This window comes from Scardinius erythrophthalmus (assembly GCF_964197995.2).
Source record: "Scardinius erythrophthalmus genome assembly, chromosome: 5".
In the NCBI taxonomy this organism is placed as follows: Eukaryota; Metazoa; Chordata; class Actinopteri; order Cypriniformes; family Leuciscidae; genus Scardinius; species Scardinius erythrophthalmus.
The window spans coordinates 17755501-17779180 of NC_138225.1; the positions used below are offsets into that span (position 1 = coordinate 17755501).

The 23680-nt window shown below is 38.7% G+C and overlaps 1 protein-coding gene across 1 annotated transcript in view; it reads left to right on the top strand.

The window, feature by feature from the left end:
- The first annotated feature begins 256 nt into the window (after positions 1 to 256).
- Positions 257 to 23680, top strand: part of zmat4a (zinc finger, matrin-type 4a) — a 115880-nt gene continuing 92456 nt past the window's right edge. Inside the window, exon 1 of the mRNA XM_081365479.1 lies at positions 257 to 483. Coding sequence (XP_081221605.1) covers positions 397 to 483 — 87 coding nt within the window. The 5' untranslated portion in view covers positions 257 to 396. The remainder of the gene's footprint in view (positions 484 to 23680) is intronic.

The window sequence follows — 23680 nt, forward strand, 5'->3', positions numbered from 1 at the left end:
ACACACACACACACACACACACACACACACACACACACACACAAACATATATATAAGATAGTCAAATATACATCTTGAGGACGTCATGTTTTTCCACTCCAAAAGTATTTTACTTAATAATAAAGAATCACTTTAAAAATACTCCTTTGGCTTGTTGAATCCTGACTTAATCTATCTAATTCAGCTTCATTTTCTCTCTGATCTTTCTTATTCGCGCACTGTTGTCTTATTATCTATCCCAGCTTGTAAAGCAACTACTGCAGAAAAAAACTACTCCAGCAATCCAGCCAATGGAGGACGGTGGGGCGGAGAACGCTCTGCAATTGAACTAAAGGACCGCAGGCAGCTGTACACGAGCATCCTCGATTCTACACACGCGCCCACATCACACAGTCAATGGATTACACCTTCTCTCTCCAAGTGCAACACCATCTGACCGTGTACCCGACGCACTTTTGCGAGGACTATAGCTTGGAGTTACAGGTAGGCTATGTTTTAAAAAACGAAGTCAAAGTCGCGGTGATGAGCGCGGTTCCAAACGAACCCTTCTCTCGACACTCTTGGAGATACTTGTCAAACATATGAGCAACATTGCCAGACCAAATATCGTACTCTAAAATATGGCAGTGTTAGATACTTTCTCAGTCAGATTTCATGACGCTGTTGAACGCTAAACGCCAGTTTTAGCGCGAGCTCGATGAATGTGCCGCGTGCTGTGATGTTTACATGCTAAGGGACGTAGGAACTGTAGTAGATACACTTCATAGTATTGCGTTTAATTTTGAGATATTTTAACAGTATCATTTTCGTATGATCTTTGTTGCAACGAGAAGCAAGGATGACCCTTAAAAAAGCACATATTGGTTGCACGAGGCTCTGTTGACATTGCTCTCTGTTTCGTCAATCTCACAGCTGTTTCATTTACTGCAAATGATCAATTATGTATCACCGTACAGTCCCGGGAACCCTGCTGATGCAGACAGTGTCAATTTTCAGTCAAGTGCGCTTTGATCTTCGTTTTCACCTGTTGTGATCTGGCTGTTTGATTGTTGTAGCGTCAACCCTTGAATATATCAGGATTTAGTGCCCTGGGCAATTGTAGGATTATTACCTGTCCTATATCTTGCTAACTGGGAGACCAATTGATTTGGACTTGGATATAAAATGTACAGTTTTACTATGTATACTATGGAACAAATTAAAGTAATAGTTATTTTTCAGAATCCTTGTTGGCTGAATGATCTTGCTTAAGCAGTGTACAGTACACAAAGGCATTCAGTGTACAGAACACTGAACGTACAAAGGACTGGAGCAGAATGTTTCATAAACTTTTAATTTTTTTGCAGCCTTTGTAAGTTTTGTGATCTCTTTCCATAAAAGCATTATGCCCACATAAGTAGTCATATTTATTTAAATGCATGCATTTTATCATCATTGATGCATTTTGACACTGTTATTGTACTGTTTATTGTGAAGCTGTTTTGAAATAATCTGTATTTTATAAAGCACTATATTAATAAATGTGACTTGTTTTCATTTATTTAGTTATTGAACTAATATAATGCATATGCAGACATTTTTAATCTAAGTGTATTACATGCAGACATTTTTAATCTAAGTATATTACATGCAAGTATTAAACTATTCGTTCTTTTATTTTTAGCCTTTGAAAGTGAGTCTGTCCCTTTAAAGTTTCTCTTCCAGGTGCTGCTTAGATCATCTTTTTTTGGAACAATGGCAGCATACAATTTTCTCTTTCATATTCCTTGGAGTGCAAATATGTGACACAAAAGCAGATGTCTTTTCGTAATAAGTAGCTTCCCTCTTCATTAACCCTGGATGTGTACTTTGTCTGCCCAAGATTTGTTGATATTTGCTGTAGTTAGTCAAGTAAAGAGCCAGATCTTATTCCTCTAGTTTAGACTATTTGTGTATGTTATGTTAAATTATAGTATTAGGGTTAAAGATGAAAAAAGTGACACAAAAATAATTTTTCAATTTTAGCCATTCATTGCTGTACTTTCTAACAAGCTTAGCTAATAAACAGTTGTTTGGAGAGAGTAGAGTGAGAGGAAGATGTGAATTATTGATGTTTTCTCGACACTGTTTTTCCTGTGCAGATAAAATAGGCTCATCTTTAATTTCTGTTAATATGGCGTGTTTACGAATTAACATTCTCTGCCTTCAAGCTAGCCAGTGGAAAACGGTACAAAGCGAAAGGAATACCAGATATAACAGCATCACTTTTATTGCGTTCATGCATTATAGATGCGTCATATTCCGAACCGTCCCACTGTAGTGTGCTTTTCAGCGATAAGAGAGTAGAACAACTTCAAAGTTTGCTCATTTAACCATTATTTCCTGTCAGTATTCACACGTGTGCCTCCCTGCCTAATGCCATGTTTTTAAAATTAAGCCATTTTTTTTTTTCTCAGTATTCGGTGAAATGAAATTGCACAGCTTTGGGTGGGAGGTTGGTTTAACTTGTCAGAAAATGTTCATCCCTTGCACCACAAGGTGGCTCTGTTAGTGTAGAGTCACCTATGCTCAGAATGACCTCTGGTTGAATCCTTTTTTCTTTTTTGTTTTCTTTTTTTATCACTGACTCCTGTGCAAAGCCTGTCTAACCCTACAGATGCATTTTCTGTTGAGGTTCATTTTTGTGGACTGTCCTGCCCACTGAAATGGGCTGCTTTATACTTCAGAGTTTGTTTACTGAGTGATAAAATTGCAATAATTAAGATTTAAAAGATCACAATGTATAGCTTAGCAAATATCTTTTATAATAATATGAGCAGATTTGTGGCATAATTTTAACAAAGTTTTTTTTATAACATAAAAAAAGAAAAGAAAAAAACAAGAGCATCATAATTCGCCTCCCAGGACTTCTGAGCCAGAAGTGACAGCCCATTGCCTCTTCAATACTGTTTTTTCACTGGGAGGGACAAAGCCCACACTTATGGAGAAGCTTTTGTTGAGGAAAATGCCTTGCCAAAGCCCAGGGATATGATATATGATATGATATTATCTTTCGCCATCTATCTCCATTTCTGCTCACAGGAATTAAGTAGCAGAGCTGAGGTTTAGACTCTCAGCAGTATTTACAGCAAGACTTACAGCAATATGTTCAATGCACCATATGCTGATAAAAACCTCCTAAAGTGCCAGACGTGTTCATATTTACTGAAAATATGGTGTTATGTGTTCATTTATTTTGTAAAATGGGTAGGGAAAACTCAGTTGTTGTCTCAACGTATACTGCTCATTGTCTTATATTGTTTATGGGCAGGAAGGGTTATTAAGTTTGATGGAGTGAGGAAGGTTGAGTATTTGTGTCCTTTATTTGTGTCCTAGTGTGATGAAGAAAATTAGTTTTCTCATTTAATCTGTTTTATAATACACATTCCACAGAAAAGCCCTAGTGTGACTGAGTAAGGCATGTTTGTTGTGTGGCTTCACACTGAGGGTGTGTATTCTTAGCTGGCTTTGAAAGCACCCTGCAGATATTAAAGGTGCAAAAAGGTAGCACCAAATTAAATGGCACAGTGCATAACCAATGGCGGTGTTCAAGGTCGTTTTTTGTCCTTATAACCAGTGAATGCATTGTCGGTTGAGAACCTTTTTTTTCTTTTCTTTTTTATTAGCTTCTAGGACAAGACATGGTAATACAAGATATAAAAAGAGCATTGCAAATACAAAAGTCTGAAACCAACTATCAAAACAATAAAACAAGAAAGTACAAAAGTCTGAAACCAACTATCAAAACAATAAAACAAGAAAGTGTTGTGATTATGTGAAGTGTGTGTTGGTGTGAGGTTGTGTTGTGCATGTGTACCTATATCTTTCATGTGTCTACAAGGCAGAGAATCTGAGGAAAAAGGAGAGGGAAATAAAAAATAAATAAATAACTGAAATAAAGAAAGAAAGGGGGAGGGGTTCGGTTGATGAACGCCCCAAGGTAATGCTGGGTGGCCTGTCCACCATTCGGGGGCATTAGAGTGGAACAGAAGGGCATTATGAACTGTTTTCCAATTAACAAATAAGTAATGCAAAACAAGATTTGTGTAGAATTAAAAAGGCACATTTTACCCTGTTATGTTCTCTGGCTTTGGGCTATTGGCTGATTCATAGCTCAGGTGTGAGAGAGTTATGTGCTCTTCCACCTCACTTACATTACAGCATTGGGATGATGTTTCCATATTATGTAGTGGAAACTGAATGAAGTATTATGCTTAAAGGGTAACATCGGTTTCACACTGCGCGCGTTAGCAGAGCGGAGGCAGCGCAGAAGCAATGCGTATGGTGAGCGGGAGCAGCACACACCCATTTTGCTTTCACACTGGCAGCGTTTGTCGTACTCAGCTGAACCGCGGCTTGTGTAGGCTACAGGCTTTTGAGGTTGTGGTCAACTAAGTACTTTGACAGATTTTTTTTTTTTTTTTAATAAATAAATATTGATAGGTAATTGATACCTGAATTATATTTATTATTGTATATTATCTGCATATTTATTACATATTAGCACTCATCTCCAGCGGTTCTGCAAAAGAGTAATAACAAACATTGATAAATGTCTGTAATAACAAACAGCAAAGTTCTTAGAGACGTATTGTAAATTATCAAATTTTTGGAAAAAAAGTCTAAAATTCAACAAAATCATGGACATCATAGATGTCTGTACTGTATGTGTGCTATATTATTTGGTCTATTGTTTTTTTTATTTCTATATTGAGTTGTTGTTCACTCGTGGGCCAGAGAAAGGTTGTCAAAAACATCTGCAAGCCTTTATAAAGAACATTATGTGGATCATAAATAACTTTATGCTTCTCAACCTCCACGATGAGACGAGTGCCGTCCATTATTGTCGTCTTTTCAGGTGCACTCTGAAGACCAACGCCTGTGACGCATGCTTTTGTTTATGATTGTCAGCATGACGTGTATATATATATATATATATATATATATATATATATATATATATATATATATATATATATATATAATATATAATATATATATATATATACACACACACTCACCTAAAGGATTATTAGGAACACCTGTTCAATTTCTCATTAATGCAATTATCTAATCAACCAATCACATGGCAGTTGCTTCAATGCATTTAGGCGTGTGGTCCTGGTCAAGACAATCTCCTGAACTCCAAACTGAATGTCAGAATGGGAAAGAAAGGTGATTTAAGCAATTTTGAGCGTGGCATGGTTGTTGGTGCCAGACGGGCCGGTCTGAGTATTTCACAATCTGCTCAGTTACTGGGATTTTCACGCACAACCATTTCTAGGGTTTACAAAGAATGGTGTGAAAAGGGAAAAACATGCAGTATGCGGCAGTCCTGTGGGCGAAAATGCCTTGTTGATGCTAGAGGTCAGAGGAGAATGGGCTGACTGATTCAAGCTGATAGAAGAGCAACTTTGACTGAAATAACCACTCGTTACAACCGAGGTATGCAGCAAAGCATTTGTGAAGCCACAACACGCACAACCTTGAGGCGGATGGGCTACAACAGCAGAAGACCCCACCGGGTACCACTCATCTCCACTACAAATAGGAAAAAGAGGCTACAATTTGCACGAGCTCACCAAAATTGGACAGTTGAAGACTGGAAAAATGTTGCCTGGTTTGATGAGTCTCGATTTCTGTTGAGACATTCAGATGGTAGAGTCAGAATTTGGCGTAAACAGAATGAGAACATGGATTCATCATGCCTTGTTACCACTGTGCAGGCTGGTGGTGGTGGTGTAATGGTGTGGGGGATGTTTTCTTGGCACACTTTAGGCCCCTAAGTGCCAATTGGGCATCGTTTAAATGCCACGGCCTACCTGAGCATTGTTTCTGACCATGTCCATCCCTTTATGACCACCATGTACCCATCCTCTGATGGCTACTTCCAGCAGGATAATGCACCATGTCACAAAGCTCAAATCATTTCAAATTGGTTTCTTGAACATGACAATGAGTTCAATGTACTAAAATGGCCCCCACAGTCACCAGATCTCAACCCAATAGAGCATCTTTGGGATGTGGTGGAACGGGAGTTTCGTGCCCTGGATGTGCATCCCACAAATCTCCATCAACTGCAAGATGCTATCCTATCAATATGGGCCAACATTTCTAAAGAATGCTTTTAGCACCTTGTTGAATCAATGCCACGTAGAATTAAGGCAGTTCTGAAGGCGAAAGGGGGTCAATCACAGTATTAGTATGGTGTTCCTAATAATCCTTTAGGTGAGTGTATGTGTGTGTGTATATATATATATATATATATATATATATATATATATATATATATATATATATATATATATATATATATATATATATATATATATATATATATATATATATATATATATATATATATATATATATATATATATATATAGGGCTGTCAATCAATTAATTTTTAATCGCGATTAATCGCATGATTGCCATGAGTTAAACATCTTTTGATTTGTTCTAAATGTACCTTAAATTAATACTTTTCAAGTTTGTAATACTCTAATCAACATGGGCATGGATAATTATAGATACTTTATGCAAATGTATGTTTATTATTGAAACCATAGTCAACATAGAGCATGAAGACTAGACATGTTTCAGATGTTTTTCAAAGAACTTTTTCATGTCTATTAGACACGTGTAGAAAGAACAAAGAAATACCAGGTTCCCATTCTCTTTCTTTGCACTGAGCAATTTACTAACACAAACATGTTTAGATTTTTGCATGACAGGGCAGCTCTTCTGAAAATGCTAAATGTACATTTAGCAGAATTATTACATTATAGTTTGTCTCTCTCTGTGCCCATTTTGATTTAGCTAAATTCTCAATAAAACTGTTTTCATTGGTATATTTTACTGTTTCTGTTGTCAAACAACGGAATGAATATGAAATAGTTGACTGAAACGCGACCCATTAAGACATAACTAGCTCTCCCTTTCAAGATGTTAAGTTAATCTGCACAAAAAAATCCTGATAATCGAGCCGTCGTCTGATGAAATCAAATACACATACGATAAAGACAATATCTGTGCTCTGATTTTGGCTATACTTGTAAAATTAGAGAAGCAACATAATATCTGTGTTTAACTGAATTAAAGCGCTGCTCCTCCGCGCGAGACGCAGAGAAAGAGCGAGAGAGAGGCGCGCGCGTGCTGGGAGAGCAGTACCTGTGGGACCGGTAGATTCTCAGAAACTAAATAAGGTTTGGCCGCTTTTTTGAAGGGAAAAAATAGCCAAAGGGGTCTGCAATGTCGCTAGGTTGGCAACAAGGTGTATCTCCATTTCTCCAACTAGGGGTTGGGCCACGGGTCAAACAGAAAATAGGCTACGCGCTGCGTTAATCGCGCGTTAAAAAAATTAGTGCCGTTAATATGATTTTCCGTTAACGCGTTATTAAAGGGTTACTTCACCTCTGGGAAGATGAATGTGTATTTGAAATAGGTCATTTAAGTAGAAGAAATGTGAAGAAATTTTTGAATTTGGAGCTTTCTAGACTGAGAAAAGCCAGAAAATGTATTTTTGGCTTATGTGGAAGAAAGACAACAACTCCCAGAATGCACTTGCTTCGCTGCTTTAGGAGGCCACGCCTACGGGTAAGAGTGTACAGTTGAAAACAACAACAAGGCTAGCTAGTCTACGTGATGAGTTTGCCAGGGATTTACAGATCGCCCAAAATGTCCGGGATTCGGCTTTTGCGTTCTACAGTCGCCATTAATTCATCATGTTTACTGTGGCGAGCAGGACGAGGCTGACAGCCGCGGGAGAACGGCGCGAGGCCGGTGGCGTCATTACTGAGACGCGCCGGGTCTCGCATCTTTTACGGAGGAGCGGGAATTTTCTTAGCAATGTTAAAACGCACATCATCCGATCACTTGTTTAGCGTTCATGTAAACACTACAGTCAGATTCACCAATCGGAATGAATTCAGTTAGATTGAAACAAGAGGTGTGCATGTAAACAATGAATGGCGACCGCAGAAAGCAAAAGCTGAATCCCGTACATTTTGAACGATCTCGCCCGCCGGACAAGTCCGGGAAAAGGAAGATGGTAACCCCTACTTACTCAGCTTTCTCCTACTATTCAGCTTTCTCCACAGAACAAGAGCCTGCTAGGTTAGCTTCCAAAGAAAGACGGCTGACACTGTGTACATTATGTGAGTGAGATCCCACCCTCTATGGGCGGGCTGAAAACATGCGGAACAACGCCATCTACTGGCTGTAGTCTTTAGCCTCTGGCCAGAAAATCCTCCGATGACGCAAAATTACGATTTTTGTGTCATCGGAGGATTTTTTCCAGACAAAAAATACATAAATCTCTTGTCTCAGGGGGATATGAGGGTGGAAAGCATGGTAATTCGAAAATACTACAGGTTTTCTACTAGGGATGCCACAATTCTCAATATAATATTGAACCGTTCGGTACGACATCCACGGTTCAATACGCACTTGTGAATTGCGGTAGGCTATTTTCGATTTTACGTTTAAATAATTTATGTGCGTTTTATTTCTCTCCGAATTGACTGTTTGTGTGTGCCTGTAAGTCTACAAGCTGATAAGGAAATTCCCCGCGAGTAAATATTCAATCACTATGCTCTAAATTTAGGGGGCGCTTAACCATCATTCCACACTTTAACATGGCGAGCGGCGGTGAAGTGAGGCTACAGTACGAGGAAGCGCCGGCGTCTTTCAAATCCGTGGTGTGGGGACATTTCAGTTTTGCCGTTGAGTATAGTGCCGAGGAGGAAAAACCGGTAAACAATAAAAATAACTGTGTGCAAGCATTGTTTTACACGTGTAGCCTACTCAAACGGAAACACTTCCAACATGACTGCACATCTGCGGCGCCATCACCCAGCAATATCACTGTCTGAAGGCACAAATATGTTTATTTGAAATGGTCAATTTAAAGGGGTCGCACACCGGACGCGCAGCGCCACGTCTTTTAAATTCGAACACATTATTCTCTATGAGTGTACGTAGCGCTACACACACCGTCGGCGCCTTTCGGCGTCTGTCTGCGGCGCCCAGCAACGGCTCAGGACCGTGTTCAAAATCCTGCCGCGCCACAGAGCGCCATCTATATAGTTTTACATTAAATGTACATTTATTTGTCTCAAATCGTCGTTAATGTATATACTGACTTCACCCTGTGCTGCAATATACATTTAGTTTTACATTCATTCACAGAAATCAGCTGCTTGAATGAAAATTGCTGATGTTATCTTATCGGATTTTCAGGTGATATTGTCAATTCATTCAGTTAAACGGACGCTCTGAGGTAAAGAGATGTCAGTGTTAACCCTCAGAGGTCGGAGATCACGCCGGCGTGATCTGCTCGCTTTTTTCCTTATGAGTTGAATTGAGACCCCAAATACTCTTTTGACTTTGATTTTATAAAACAAGTTTCATACATCAATCGATTCTGTTAAATGTGTATTATTTTTGTGTATACTCACAATAAAAACAAAATGTTGTGCTTTTTGCCAAATAAAGAAAAATAATCACGAAGCGAGTTCTGCCTTCTCTCTGTCCGTGTAGTCCATTCTGAAACGCGTCCGAAAATGAATCATAACTCAGCGAATACTTCTCACACAGGCACGTGAGATATGTCTTTATGAAGCTTGAAATCTCCTCTTTTAAATGAAGTAATTTATATAAAAAACAAATGTTTTTAACTCATGTAATCCCTTTGAAAGCAAGGAGAGGTACCGTTTTTCCTTCTCCCTTCATTATCTCTAAATGAGCTGCAGCCGCCCCGCCCCCGGCGCGATTCACATGTAAATAGTTTACCTGATCTAGTATGCATCGCATACGCCCCCCGATCAATGCCATAAAAACACAGTTTGTTCATCAGACTTCAGACTGATAGTTCATCGCGTTTTGAGTATGACACGCTTCTCCGGTAATAAAAACTCCCTTCAGATGATTCTGGACAGCGAGGAAGAATGCACCTTTTCCTCAGAGGACGAACGGCAGCATTTTGAAGAGCGAATTCCGCCGAGAACACAATTTCAGAGTAAGTTTTACTTAAAAGTCTTTTGTCTTTTATTTTTCGTGTTCGCATTTATGAGGAAAAAACAATATTACGTGACAGTTCTCCATTATGGACGCGAGCGCTCTAAAAAAAGCACTAAAAGACTTTCAAACTTTCACAGAGACCTCAAAACAGAAAGTACAAATCCTTTCTTTAAAACGAATTTCGTTTTGTATCAATTGTATCTTAATTTTAATAATTTTTTCATTAACAAATTTCCTGGATTTAAAGTAAATATAGGCTAGCAATCACAACATAAGGTGCTTGAACTGGAGATCATCATGAACCAGACCGTAGCCTATTCTCGCCTCACATGTCTAAAAAATGTGAAATATATTTACAGAAAGCTGGTTCTAAACAAACCATCCAAAACACTAGCCTACTGCGAAGATCGCGAGTCAATAGCCTATCGTCAACTTCATCTTTGCCAGAAGTTAAATTTAAATCGCGTGTGTGAATGAATGATGATGTTTTAGCAAACTGAATTGCTACTGAGATGAGTAAAAATCGACTGAAATATGAATACATAGATAAAATGTAGGCCTATAATCTTTTTTTTTTTTTTACAAAGAAAGAGTACACTTGAAATATTGTTGAAATTGTAATTATTGTTGTAATTGTAACCTTTTTAATAAAATAGCAAAACATATTTACAAGATAGATGTAAGCAAAATCTTAAATGGTCAATATAAGTCTTCTAAATATATCTGTTGTTCTTGTATTGTGGCTCAGTCAGTTTCACACCTGAGTGAATGGCTCATCATTATGCAAAGTGGGTGGGACACTGTAATCTAAGGTGTAAACTACTCCTCCCCCTCGCATATTGGCTTTCCAAGCAAAACCTGTTTTACATCAATTTAAATCAATGTATGGTTTTATGTGAACGATAAAGCAAGACTATTTTCACATAATTTTGAAGAAAAAACACTAGGCGAGGACATCCATTTGTCAAAAGTCTTATTGACACATATTTACTATGTGTTTTGTGGCCTTATTTCAGAATTTTTATTTTTTATTTTTTTCAATAACCACGCATAAACATTATTCTCTCAAAAATGAAAACATGTACATACACATGGCTCACATATTATGGTAGCCCTGTTTGTGCTTTATAGAGTGAATTTACACCTTTGCCATTAATATGTTTATAAGCAACTGAAAAAAGCACAAATGTCAGGGCATGTCAGAACATCTCAAGGGCCCCAAAAACAGCCCAGACCCCAGAGGGTTAATTGTTTATTATACAATACACTAAGAACTAGTGGACTTTGCTTAGCTTTTAAGTAAAATAGAGTATTGCAATAAATCGTTTTTATTTTTTTCTCCTTAACCTCTTACGTTACTGTTCCTATTGCCTAAGCACAGAATAACAAAAAAACACTATTATGTGTCAAGCCATCAGAACCGAACCGAACCGAAAACCGTGGTTAAAAAACCGAGGTATGTATTGAACCGTGGGCTAACTGTATTGTTGCATCCCTATTTTCTACTAATACAAAGCTTAATGCTAAATCCTGAAGTATCCCTTTAACGCGCTAACTTTGACAGCCCTATGAATCTGTAACTAAACTGTTTAAACTTGTTTTTGTAGTTCGGGCAAAAAGTTTGGTTTGGTTTTTGGACATTTGTTTTCATTTTAAATTGCTGTAGGTCATTTGATTGACTGTTTAAAACACAATAGATATCATTAGTGCGCTTTTTGGGTAAAACTGCTGTGTAGTTTGGCCATGACAAAGCCCGTCTACGGAAAGCCTGCCAACGCCCTATTAAGTCCTATTGGTTGTAGTTCCAATCAGAGTTCCACTGGGGGCGCTCGCCATGAGTGCAGAATGAATGGGAGTCATTTCTCAATATGCGTTCTTCAGCGATCTTGCGTCCTTTTGTTCTCGTTTTACGTCATCATTAACCGTCGAAGTTCAGACCCAATTCTCAAGAACGCAAGTACAGAGGACGCATGAAAGAACCCGGATGTGTTCTTGATACCGAGGATGCATCGAATGCAGACTTGAGCTAGTACTCGCCTGGTGTCCCAGAAGTCATTGCGGCCGGTTCCGAGTTCGTTCTTCCAAGGAAGCTTGGCAAGACCGGTCTCCACGAGAACACAAGTCCGTTCTCTGCGTTCTTGGAATTGAGAAACAGCCAATGGGGCTAGACGGCTAAATTTGTCTTTTACACCCCATTGCCGTTGAGAAATCTCAGATTTGATTGTAGGTTTTGCAAGTTCGACATGGGTTATAGGTCGAAAGTTGAATGAACGAGTACTTATGTCCTTTCGATTTCTTACAGGTTGAGTTGTTGTTGCCCATAACAAGCTAGCATTCTACTAATGAACGCTGATTGGTCAGTGAAGGACTGATTACGACCAGAGATACCGCTTGATGGCATCGTGGCATCCGAAGCGGGACCAGAAACAAACAAAACAAAAACTCTTCTAGCACGTGTATTTATTTGCCTGTGTCAGCTGTGTTGTCGATGCCTCGAGAGAAAAGAAAGTGCAGAGCGTGAAAGCACCAAAGTGACTGAAGGATTGCCATGAAGCAATATGCAATCTGGTCGTATGACGTCATTGACATTTTGAAAGACTTTTTAAAGCAAATAAGTGACTCTAAAAAATCTAACACCAAGCAATGTGTAATTTCTTTGCATCCCCTTTCGAAAACAACATTCAAATTGCTAGACAAAAAATTATATCCTGAGAAAAGTGGATTTTGAGGAGTATAGCTCCATAGACCTCCATTCATTCTACACTCATCATGTGAGCGCCCTTATATGGAACAAGAGTGGAACTGCAACCGGAAGTTTATTGAGTGGCACTTCTCCCCTCATTAGACTTTCTCTGGCCATGATCAATGCATTGTCGCTTTAATTCAGCATGAGCGGCACAGCAAAAATAGAGAGCCTAAGTCCCTCCCCTCCGCTTCCGGCTCATGGGACCTTATTTCGGAAAAAATATGTATGGTAGTCAATGGCGAGAGACAACTTATCTTTTTATTTCGTCTGAACTGTGCCCTGAATTACACACATGATGTTTGTCAATTTAAAAGATAATTATGAAAGTCAAGAAATTTGCAGAAGAGTAACATTTAGTTTTATGTGAAAATCGCTCAATGAACTACATCTCTCGACTCCTGGTCCTTTCATCACCCGGGAATCGAAACAACGAGCAAGATCCGTTGCTTGTATGTGTGCAGTCTGGTACAAATCACTCAGGCATGACGGCGTAACGTTACGATTATAACGTAAGACTATAGAAAAAATGACAGACGTTAGCTTCAGTAAAGTTAGCTTCATTCATTGAGAGAAAAGGTATGACGTCACATGTGCACCTTTTGGGTTTGTAGTCTTTGTAATTACGTATTTTCACAGTCTTATACCTCAACAGTTTTACATCAAACTGCGACTTGACTTTAAAATGTATCTTTTAAATTGACAAACATCATATGTGTAATTCAGGGCACAATTCAAACAAGATCAAAATATTTGTTGTCTCTCGCCATTGACTACCATATAATATTTTTCCGAAATAAGGTCCCATCGTGGTCCACGGAAGGGGAGGGACTTAGGCTCTCTATAGACTCGGCGCCGAAACGATCGCGGCACTGTTGCTTCTGCTCTGCTCCTGCTATGCGCTGCCGCGCCACCTCTGCGTGCAGTGTGACTGCTCTAATCTGTTAACATGGGCGCCGAAAAAATATGCGCTGCTTACGCTCTGCTAACGCGTGCAGTGTGAAACCAGCGTTAGAATGTCAGTGGAGAAAGGTCTTTCACTAAGGAGAAAATACTCAGCAATGGTGTTGACTTATGAATTTGCACATGGTTTGACTTAAAGCACATTAAAACACCACATAGACATAAACAACATTTAAAAACTTGATTTTTACCACAGGGGGACTTTAAATTGTCATAATATTTCACAATACTCTTTTTACTGTATTTTTGATACCCTTGCAGTCAATCATTTTATCCTTTAAAATCAAAATGACGTAGAGTTGTGGTCAGAATTATTGGCACCACTGGTAAAGCTGATCAAAGATGGCTGTATAAAGAAATCTGCATTGTTTATCATTTTGATCTTTCATTAAAAAAATTAGCAAAAATGTAACCTTTCATTGAAGAATTGAGGCGGTGGGGAAGTCACATTATGAAATAAATGTTTTTCTCCAAAACACGTTGGTTAAAATTATTGGCACCCTTTTATTAAATACTTTTTGCAACCTCCTTTTGCCAAGATAACAGACCATTCCTCCATACATCTCTCCAGATCCCTCAGATTCCCAGATCCATGTTGGCGCTTCTTCTCTACAGTTCACCCCACTCATTTTCAACAGGGTTCAGATCAGTGGACTGGATGGCAGTGGCAGAAGCTTCATTTTGTGCTCAGTGACACATTTTTGTGTTGATTTTGGGGGGTTTAAGGCTTTCTGACCTGAAGACTCAAGTAATCTCTGCAATTCTCCATCTGTGATCTTTGGAGAGTCTTTGGCCACTCAAACTTTCCTCCTCACTGTGCATTAGGATGATATAAACACATGTCCTCTTCCAGGCAGATCCATAACATCTTTAGTTGATTGGAACTTATTAATTATTGCCCTGAAGGTGGAAATGGGAATTTTAAATGATTTAGTTATTTTCTTACAGCCACTCTATTTTGTGAAGCTCAACAATTTTTGATGCACATCAGAACTATATTTTACTCATTGTTATGGATAATTAATGGAATTTGGCCTTTGCGTTTCCTTATATTTATACTCTTAGTCAAGAAGTTATAACAAGAAGTCATGGCTGGACAATTTCATGTTCCTAGTCACCCTGGTGTGAATAAAATTGGATACCAATAATTGTGGCCGATGTGTTTTTTTTGTTTTTTTTTTCACTTTCAATTATTTTACTTTAATGAAGGGTTAGATTTTTTTGAATGAAAGTTCAAAAGGATAAACAATGCAGATTATTTTTTTTACAGCCATCTTTGATCAGATTTACCAGGGGTGGCAATAATTCTGACCACAACTGTATTTAAAAATGTTTTTCCATGTGATGAAAATTTGTATTCATCCTTAAAATACACTCTTAAGAAAAATGGTTCTAAACAGTACCAAATTAGGGTTCTTTGGCTTGTAACAATAGCAGAGCCCTTTTTGGTGCTAAATAGAACCCTTATAAGGTTCTATAAAGAACCATGCTTTGATATAGAACCTTAATGATGTTATAAATAACCTTTTCAACAATATTTATTTTCATTACTATTAGTATATTATCTTCATATTATTATTTATTATTATTACTATTATTATGAATGTTTATTGATATTTCTTTTTTTTTTAGCCCTCTATCTGCCTGGTCTTATATCTTGTTGCCCTTTTTTTTTTAGCAAAAATGGACGGAATGAGCCCTTTACCATGTTAAAAGTGATATAAAGTCATGGTATAGCTTTATTTTATTTTTTTGGACTGGGTATGTTTAGGCATAAAGTCAAACAATATGGATCATAAATTCCATATCTCTGTTACTTTGTGGAGAAGAGAACATGATTATCCTTTAACTGAACATATCTGCTCACACTACATGTTCTGTTAAACTAAAAGAGAAAAGGAAATGATTGTTACAATTTTTAAAGTTATAATTTTATAGACATTTTAAGAAATAAATAATTTACCTGTTGAGAATGTTGACAATCCGTGTAGTAGTTGTATAGCTGAGCTCCAGAAAATCAGTAATGAGGAGGCTTTGACAGTTACAGATTTGAAAAACAAAAAGGTGGGAATAAAGAACCCTAAATTCTAACACAAAGAACCATTCCAGCATATTAAGGGTTCTTCAGGACGATACGGTACTAAATAGAACTATTACTACGTGTAAAGAACCTTTTAAAGAACCATATTTTTTTTTAGAGTGTAGCTTTAATTTTACTCTACACCCTTCCTTGATTTAGTATATGCATGTCAATGAATATGCAAATTATATCCCGCCTCCACTCAGTCACACCAGCTGAGCCACTTGGTCAGCTGTAGTAAATGCTACAATGGCAAGCAGAAATATTTTGCTTTAATTCAGCCATATATTTTTGAACCAGCAAAAGACAATTTGTCAGTTTTGACTAGCAAAACAGCTGTTTTAGGGTTGCTTGCTGTAATAATTGAACAAACAACATCCTGCTAAAATTTATGACTTCTAGGCCTAGAAATCTTACTTTTAAAATTAATTTAAATCAGCCCCTTTGGAAGTTTCTTGAGGTCCCCAGGCTGAGAACCACTTTCCGCCCGTGTGAAGCACTGATATTCAAATTCTGGCCAATACAATAAGCTATTAATTATTGTCTTTTTTTTTACATAATTGTTTGAGATCCAAAAATAATTGGCAGACCCCCTGTAGTGTTGCCATGGGCCCCCTGAGGGTCACACACCTCCTGTCTCTCTGGTTTTGTTTCTTTTGCTCACAGGAGGCCCATCTCAATGTTGCACAACTTCCAATTAAAGTGTTAGAACGGGATAATGATGTTTGACCTTCAGCTAGCCACAGGGAAGAAGCAGTGAGCAATGTTTTGCTCTGAGAAATGGACTGACATTGAAACGGTATACGTTTGCAAAGGTGAAGAGGGAAATAAGTTGATAATTTCTCAAGATATGTCCTTCAAGTGTACTGGTAATTGTGCTAAATCTAGAAGGTTTTAAAAATGTCAGGAATGCGATCGGTTCTATTGTTAGTTGATTGCAAACAGGTCAAGCTCACCAGCACAGCATTTAATTAGTTAGATGGTGGGTTATTGTATGGCCACATTATTACATAAAGCCATCTTAATTTACTCCATGATAATCACCGTGACAAATTTATTATCTGCTGTCAGGAGCAGGTCGCTTTCCTTCATCATGCATCAATAAATTCTATCACATCTCCTTGCTCCTCTGCACATGACAGCAGATGTTTTCCACATCCCCTGGACACATAACACCACTGTCGTCTGTGGGATGGTGGAAAAAGCATTTCGTACTATATCCACATAACAGCCCATGTCCATGAAGCATCCAAAATTCATGAGTCTGGCAAAGAGAGAGATACTTTGTTCTTGTGCATCGAAACATTTGCTGTGTAAAAGAATCTCCTCTGTCGCTTTATTTTGAAAGCCTTTGGGGGTCAGGAGTGGACCCAACCCACCCAGCATTTGGCGTGTGAAGCTGTTTCTAGAGATGGTGAGGAGTCAAGCAGCATCGTTTTTCTCTCATTATTTATCTCGGGACATATTGTACACAGGTTCTGAATTATCCATAAGCACTCCAAGGGAAGTTTCAAAGCCCTGTCAGGGAGACTAAACAACACATACAACACAACACAACATTAGAAAGATTAGCAGTTGAGAACAGGCCGACGCTGAACAGTTCAAGGCTCTCTTTTCTCTCTTTTACATTATTTATCTTATTTTCTTGAGACATCTTCTTCTGTCACTCCTGTTTACGCAGTATGAGGAGCTGCTTGGGATCTGTTATTTTGTTTAGGGAAAAGGGAACAAATTTCGTTTCTTGCCCTGAAGTCTTGTTTGCTTTTGGCTGCTTATAGACCTACTTAAGGGATTTTCTTAACTTAACTTTTTGCAGCAAAGTCAGTGTCACCAAGTTCTAGGTTCATGAAACATGGTTTTGATAATAATCTTTGTGATTTTATACTCTTTACCTTTTAAATCCAGCTTTATAGTTATATTATAATTTGTTTCTGTCTGTTCTTGAAAGTTCAGTAACAGAGATGTACATCTTTTGTCTTTCCACTTTGCTTGTCCTGATTTTCAAATAAGCACATAGCCCATGCTTATGAAGTTAAATCTTTGTCCTTCATTCAATCTTCTTATCGAGTCTAGTTTAGATAAAAACGTTTTTTTTATTATTAATATTTCTATTCAGCAAGGATGCATTAAGTTCCATTTCAAATAAATGCTGAACTTTCTAGTCAAATATTAAGCATCACAACTGTTTTCATTATGGATGATGATAAAAAAAAAGTAAGGATTCTTTAAGCACCAATTGATTTCTGTTGGATCATGTGACATTGAAGACTGGAGTAATGGCTGCTGAGAATTCAGCTTTGCCATCACAGGAAAAGGATAGATTTTAAAAAAGAGGATTTTAAAGTGCCCCTTTTATGCTATTTTAAAGTTTCCTATAGGGCCCTATCTTACACCCGGCGCAATGCAGCGCCAAGCGCGACGCAAGTGTTTTTGCTAGTTTCTGTCCGACGCAGTTATAATTTTCACGTCCTACGCCACGTTGTTTAATTAGTAAATGCATTTGCGCCCATTTGTGCGCCCATGATGGCCATCATGAAAACGAGGTGTGTTCTGGCGCATTGTTGGCGCGTTGCTATTTTGAGGCAACAAAAATAGACTGTGCCATTGACCAACTGAAACCTGGGGCCTATACCATGAAGCTGGTTTAGGTGGCCAGCCAGGTATGTTTCAGTTTAGTTTGCGCCAACCCTGGGTTTTAGGCACCATGAAAGTGGTTTGGCTTTTAGCAGTGTTCATCGCCATAGTAACTTACACTCCACGGCTAACCTGGTCCGGGGCAGGTTATGTTCCAGGTAAGAGATCTCAAATCGAAATTGAACCAATCAGCTGTGAGCAAAGGATAAAGTCACTCCACCTGTTTCAACTCCAAATTAAAGGTCACTAAATAGCTAATTATTTTTAAAGACAAAATCGTCTGGCTTTTAGGAACACTTATTTAGAATAATAATTTTGTATGATTTAGATATTTTATGTAATTATTAAAGAAACACGCCGACTTTTTTTGTACTTAAGCTTATTCACCGTATCCCCCAGAGTTAGATAAGTCCATACATACCCTTCTCATCTCCGTGCGTGCCGTAACTCTGTCTGACGCACCCACCGCTAGCCTAGCTTAGCACAAAGACTGGAGGTAAACGGCTCCAGCTAGCATACTGCTCCCAATAAGTGACAAAATAACGGCAACAATTTCCTATTTACATGTTGTGATTTATATAGTCACAGCATGTACAAATAACAAGGTCACTTGAGAGACAGCCATCTTCTAACCGTATACATACTGGGAAGTATATTCTCAGAAGGCGAAGCTAGTGATGGGGACGAGACCGCCTATGCCGAGTCCGAGTCAAGACCGAGTCTTTGAAGGGTCGAGTCCGAGTCGAGACCGAGTCCGTTGGTTTTCAAATTCAGTCGAGTCCGAGTCAAGACCGAGTGTTTGAAGGGTCGAGTCCGAGTCGAGACCGAGTCCGCTGGTTTTCAAATTCAGTCAAGTCCGAGTCAAGACCGAGTCTTTATAAAAACGAGTCCGAGTCGAGTCCGAGAAAGCAGAAATCGGTCTCGAGACCGGACTTGAGTACTACATCACTAGGCGAAGCACTGCTACTTCTGCGGAGTGACAAGTCCATACATAAGTCCATGTCCAGCTCTGCTTGTACTGAGGCTTCCTACACCGTAAACTAAACAATATTTTACCATACACAATTTTACCATATCAATCCGAGCGCGAGTGGAACACTGGAAGAACTAGTTATTCAACCCAAACCTCCATCGCAAGGAGCAGGAGGACAGGACATTTTTCAGTAATACACTACTCAGTTTGAGGTACATTGAGGTACATTGAGATCAACTGTAATTCCTCAACATCAGCATTAACAAGTGCATGTCCATCAACAAACCGAATATTTTACTTGCACTTATTTATTTACCAAGTATTTTTCTAATTAAAGGTGAACTAAGTAACTTTTTTTACCTTAACTGAACAGCTTCGGAGTCATTGGAATGGTTATATTACTTATTTCGGGTTGAATGGTGGTCGTTTCGCACCCCCCTGGTGCCCGTGAGCGGAAAATACGCACTTGCAACTTTGAGCCGGCGGGCCGCCGGCCGCCGCGTCAGGAAGACTCGCGTGATATCAGGTCTCGCGATGTAAACAATTGCTTTACGGCCAAAAGAAATCTGCTAAAATGCTGTCATTATTGCGCTCCCTCACGCTGTCCGAACCCGAATGAAGAAGACGTTTTAAAGAATGTCCCATCTGCTTTTATGTCGTTGATCTACTAGCCTCTGGTGTCTGAGAATCACCAACGAGTTTTTACAACAGTGTTGTCAAATATCTATTCCGAAGCTGTGGGGGGAGCTCTAGAGAGAAACCTGCGAGCAAAAAGCGAGAATACAGCGAAGAAATCCGAAGCTACTGAGTGCTGCTTTAATTGTGGTGAACATGTGGAAACTGTATCACTAACAGTGCATACATTAGCTGAGCTCTAGCGTGAATGACTGATGTAACATAAATGTTGCTAAAGCAAATCATGCATGCTTAATCTTTCCTCAAAGTAGTGAGAACAAAATACAAGAACTCATACAAGGGCAAATCATATCCTGAATTTTGGGGTCATTTTTATTCATTTTGGTAGCATTTCCGACCTTCCGCTGTCATCAATGAAGGCAGGACCGGGAGATGTGGATGTGCAGGGAGGGGCTTGTGCGGTCTCACAGAATTATTACAAATGGCTTGTCTGGCACACACTTAATTGAGAATTTATGCCACAGGTCAAATTTAAACAAAAACTAAAATAATATAAAATGAAAATGTCTTGCAAAAAGAGCACTTATCTAGTCAGAGGCCAAAAGGGCAGGTGCTTAAGCACCACTTGGGGTCTGTCTGTGCATGTGCTTGCTTCTGTCTATGGTAATTCCTCTTATTAGTGTAGAGGACACATAGACTCTCTCCCTGTGATTCCAGTTGCTTTTCTCTGTGCATTGGGATGTGTTGCTTCGGAATGCTAATGAGCTCAAGTAGGACATGAGGACATTACTCAGCAACCAGCACTGATGTGTGTGTGTGCATGCCTGTTTGTAGCACCAGCAGGGATTGGGAACATACTGAATTGGTTAGCATGCTTCTTTGCTTGGTTGCATCCTTTAGTAAATCACTTGAGAAAGTAGCCAAATATACATAAGCCATTTCACATGAGGAAGAGTGCTGTTGTGCTGAATATTAATTTTTGAGCTTAGGGTTGAGGTCAAAGAAGCCAAAGCACCAAACTGGTTTGGAGATTGTGAGTGGAGCATCTGTGACTTCCTGATGTTTTAAAGAGCGAGTGAGCTCTGAAAGTGAGTCTGCAGTGTCGGGACTTTCTCCAGCTGAAGTGACAGAGGAAGACCTTGAAGCAGCTGGTGTCCAGCAGTACCTCCCCCCACAGATTACAGCACACCTTTGACAGCCGGAACATTTGTCAGGGCCGCCCACTGCACTGCCCTCTCTGCACTTACCGCTGCATCCCACATGCATGCTCCTCACTGCGAGCACACATGCACAGTAATCAAAATCATATTTTGTTTCATATCTTTGTTTTAATGCAGTTGGTGTGGGGTTTGGAATAGAGTTTGATTGCTCAACGGTAAGATATGTTCACTTGGTTTGTCTAGTCTTGACGATGATTTGGTAAAATACCACATAAAATATGGGATGATTATAGTCTCAATATGATTGACACGTGCAAGCACACTTATCAATGAAATTCATACATGTTGCAGAAATGTTTTATCCATGCCTTTCAACTTGCGTGTGCAAAATTCAAAATTGAATGAATGTGAAGCAATTTGTACAAATAGAGACAATTTTGTGAATACAAATGTTTTCATTTGTATTAGTGTATCATAATTTGCATGCAACACAGAAGATGTGCATGTGTGGATCAGGTGACACGCGTGCATTCATTGACGTCTTTTCTGAGTCGATCTCATTTGATTCATTTGGATTTTGAGACTTTCTTTTCGCGGTTTTTAAGCATTTCACAACACACAAACAACTACAAATGAATAGGCCTGGTGCTAATTATTAATGTGTGCACAACTACCCATCTATTTGACAAATTCACAAATGTGCGTCACTACATTTAAACTAATACAATACAACTTGTGTGTGCAAAATCCAAAATCACATGAATGTGCAGCATTTTGTACAAATAGAGACATAGTTGTAAATACAAAACCTCGATTTTAAATTAATGTAGGCCAGAATTTGTGCGTGCAACAAGTAAGATGTGTATTTGTGGATCAGGTGACACGCGTGCATTCATTGACTCGTTTCTGAGTCGATCCTATTTGATTCATTTGAATTTTGAGACTTTCATTCCGCGGTTTCGCCTTGTAGATCCACACACAGATGTCTGAGTAAACCTGCTACCACTAGATGGCAGTATTCCGCTAAAACAGACAACGGCAGAGTAATCAAGAGTTCTTCCTCATTTAAGACGCTAATGAGAGTGATATTGAAGCTCCAAATAGAGTAGGCTACACAATATTGGCCTACCTTATTAATAAAGCATATTTATAGAGGCAAACAGATTGCATCAGATTATGAACAACACTCATAGAAAACCATTATAAAACGCTTAACGTGCAATAGCGCGTTGCATGTTCGAAGGTGTATTGGCTACTGAGTTTAAATATCACCGTCTTGCATTGACGTTAAGCTTTTTCTTTATAATATGCTCATTGCTCTATGGGAGGAAAACTATATAACCTACAGAGTACAGACAAGAGCTATTATGAACGCGACGCGCGGCGTTTCACGTTAATGGCATTTCCCTTCCTGAGCCTGTTAAAAAGAAAAAGCTTAACATGAAATTCTGCAGTTGCGTTTAACTTTGCGTGTGTATGGGAGAGCAACCGGTCCGAGAGCTCGGTGAACGGGTGAAGCAAGTTTTAGGTTTTGATATTCGCCGCATTTTCTAAAGGGACCATCTGCAAATTCCACTCACAGTCAAAAAAATATAAACGTCCAGTCATTCATTCAAATTATAGTAAATGCAAATTTACCTGTAAGTCAGTCTTACAGGAACCTTCTACGAGCTTTGGAATTTGAAAATGTCTGTTTTTAAATATTAAAAGTAATTTGAATTAAAACAAATTCTACGTTTTAACGCAGTTAGTGGAATTGGCAGACGTTCCCTTGTGCATCATGAGCTGTGGATATCGCGACAAATCATTCTCATCTATAAATATGCAGCTACACACACATAGGGCCAGTTGATTTTCAATTAACATTTCATGTCGATATACAATGGTTGCATATTGTTAAAACTCATATAGCCTATAACAGTGGCTTATGGGTCAATGGAAAACAAATATACTGCGAAAATCGTCTTTAACATTTAAAAACAGACATTTTCAAATTCCAAAGCTTGTATACTATGTATACAATGTGTAGTCAGATAAAAATTAAGCCTATAATATGAACGCAAATGCGAAATTTCACGTTTTTTTAACAGGAAAAAATGCCAAGCTTATGCCATGTTAAGCTTTTTCTTTTTAACAGGCTCAGGAAGGGAAATGCCATTAACGTGAAACGCCGCGCGTCGCGTTCATATAGGCTCTTGTCTGTAGGCTATATAGTTTTCCTCCCATAGCGCATATTATAAAGAAAAAGCTTAACGTCAATGCAGTAATGACGGTGATATTTATACTCAGTAGCCAATAATACACCTTATTGAACATGCAACGCGCTATTACACGTTAAGCGTTTTATAATGTTTTTCTATGGGTGTTGTTCATAATCTGATTTAATCTGTTTGCCTCTATAAATATGCTTTATTAATAAGGTAGGCCAATATTGTGTACTAAATGTGGTGCTT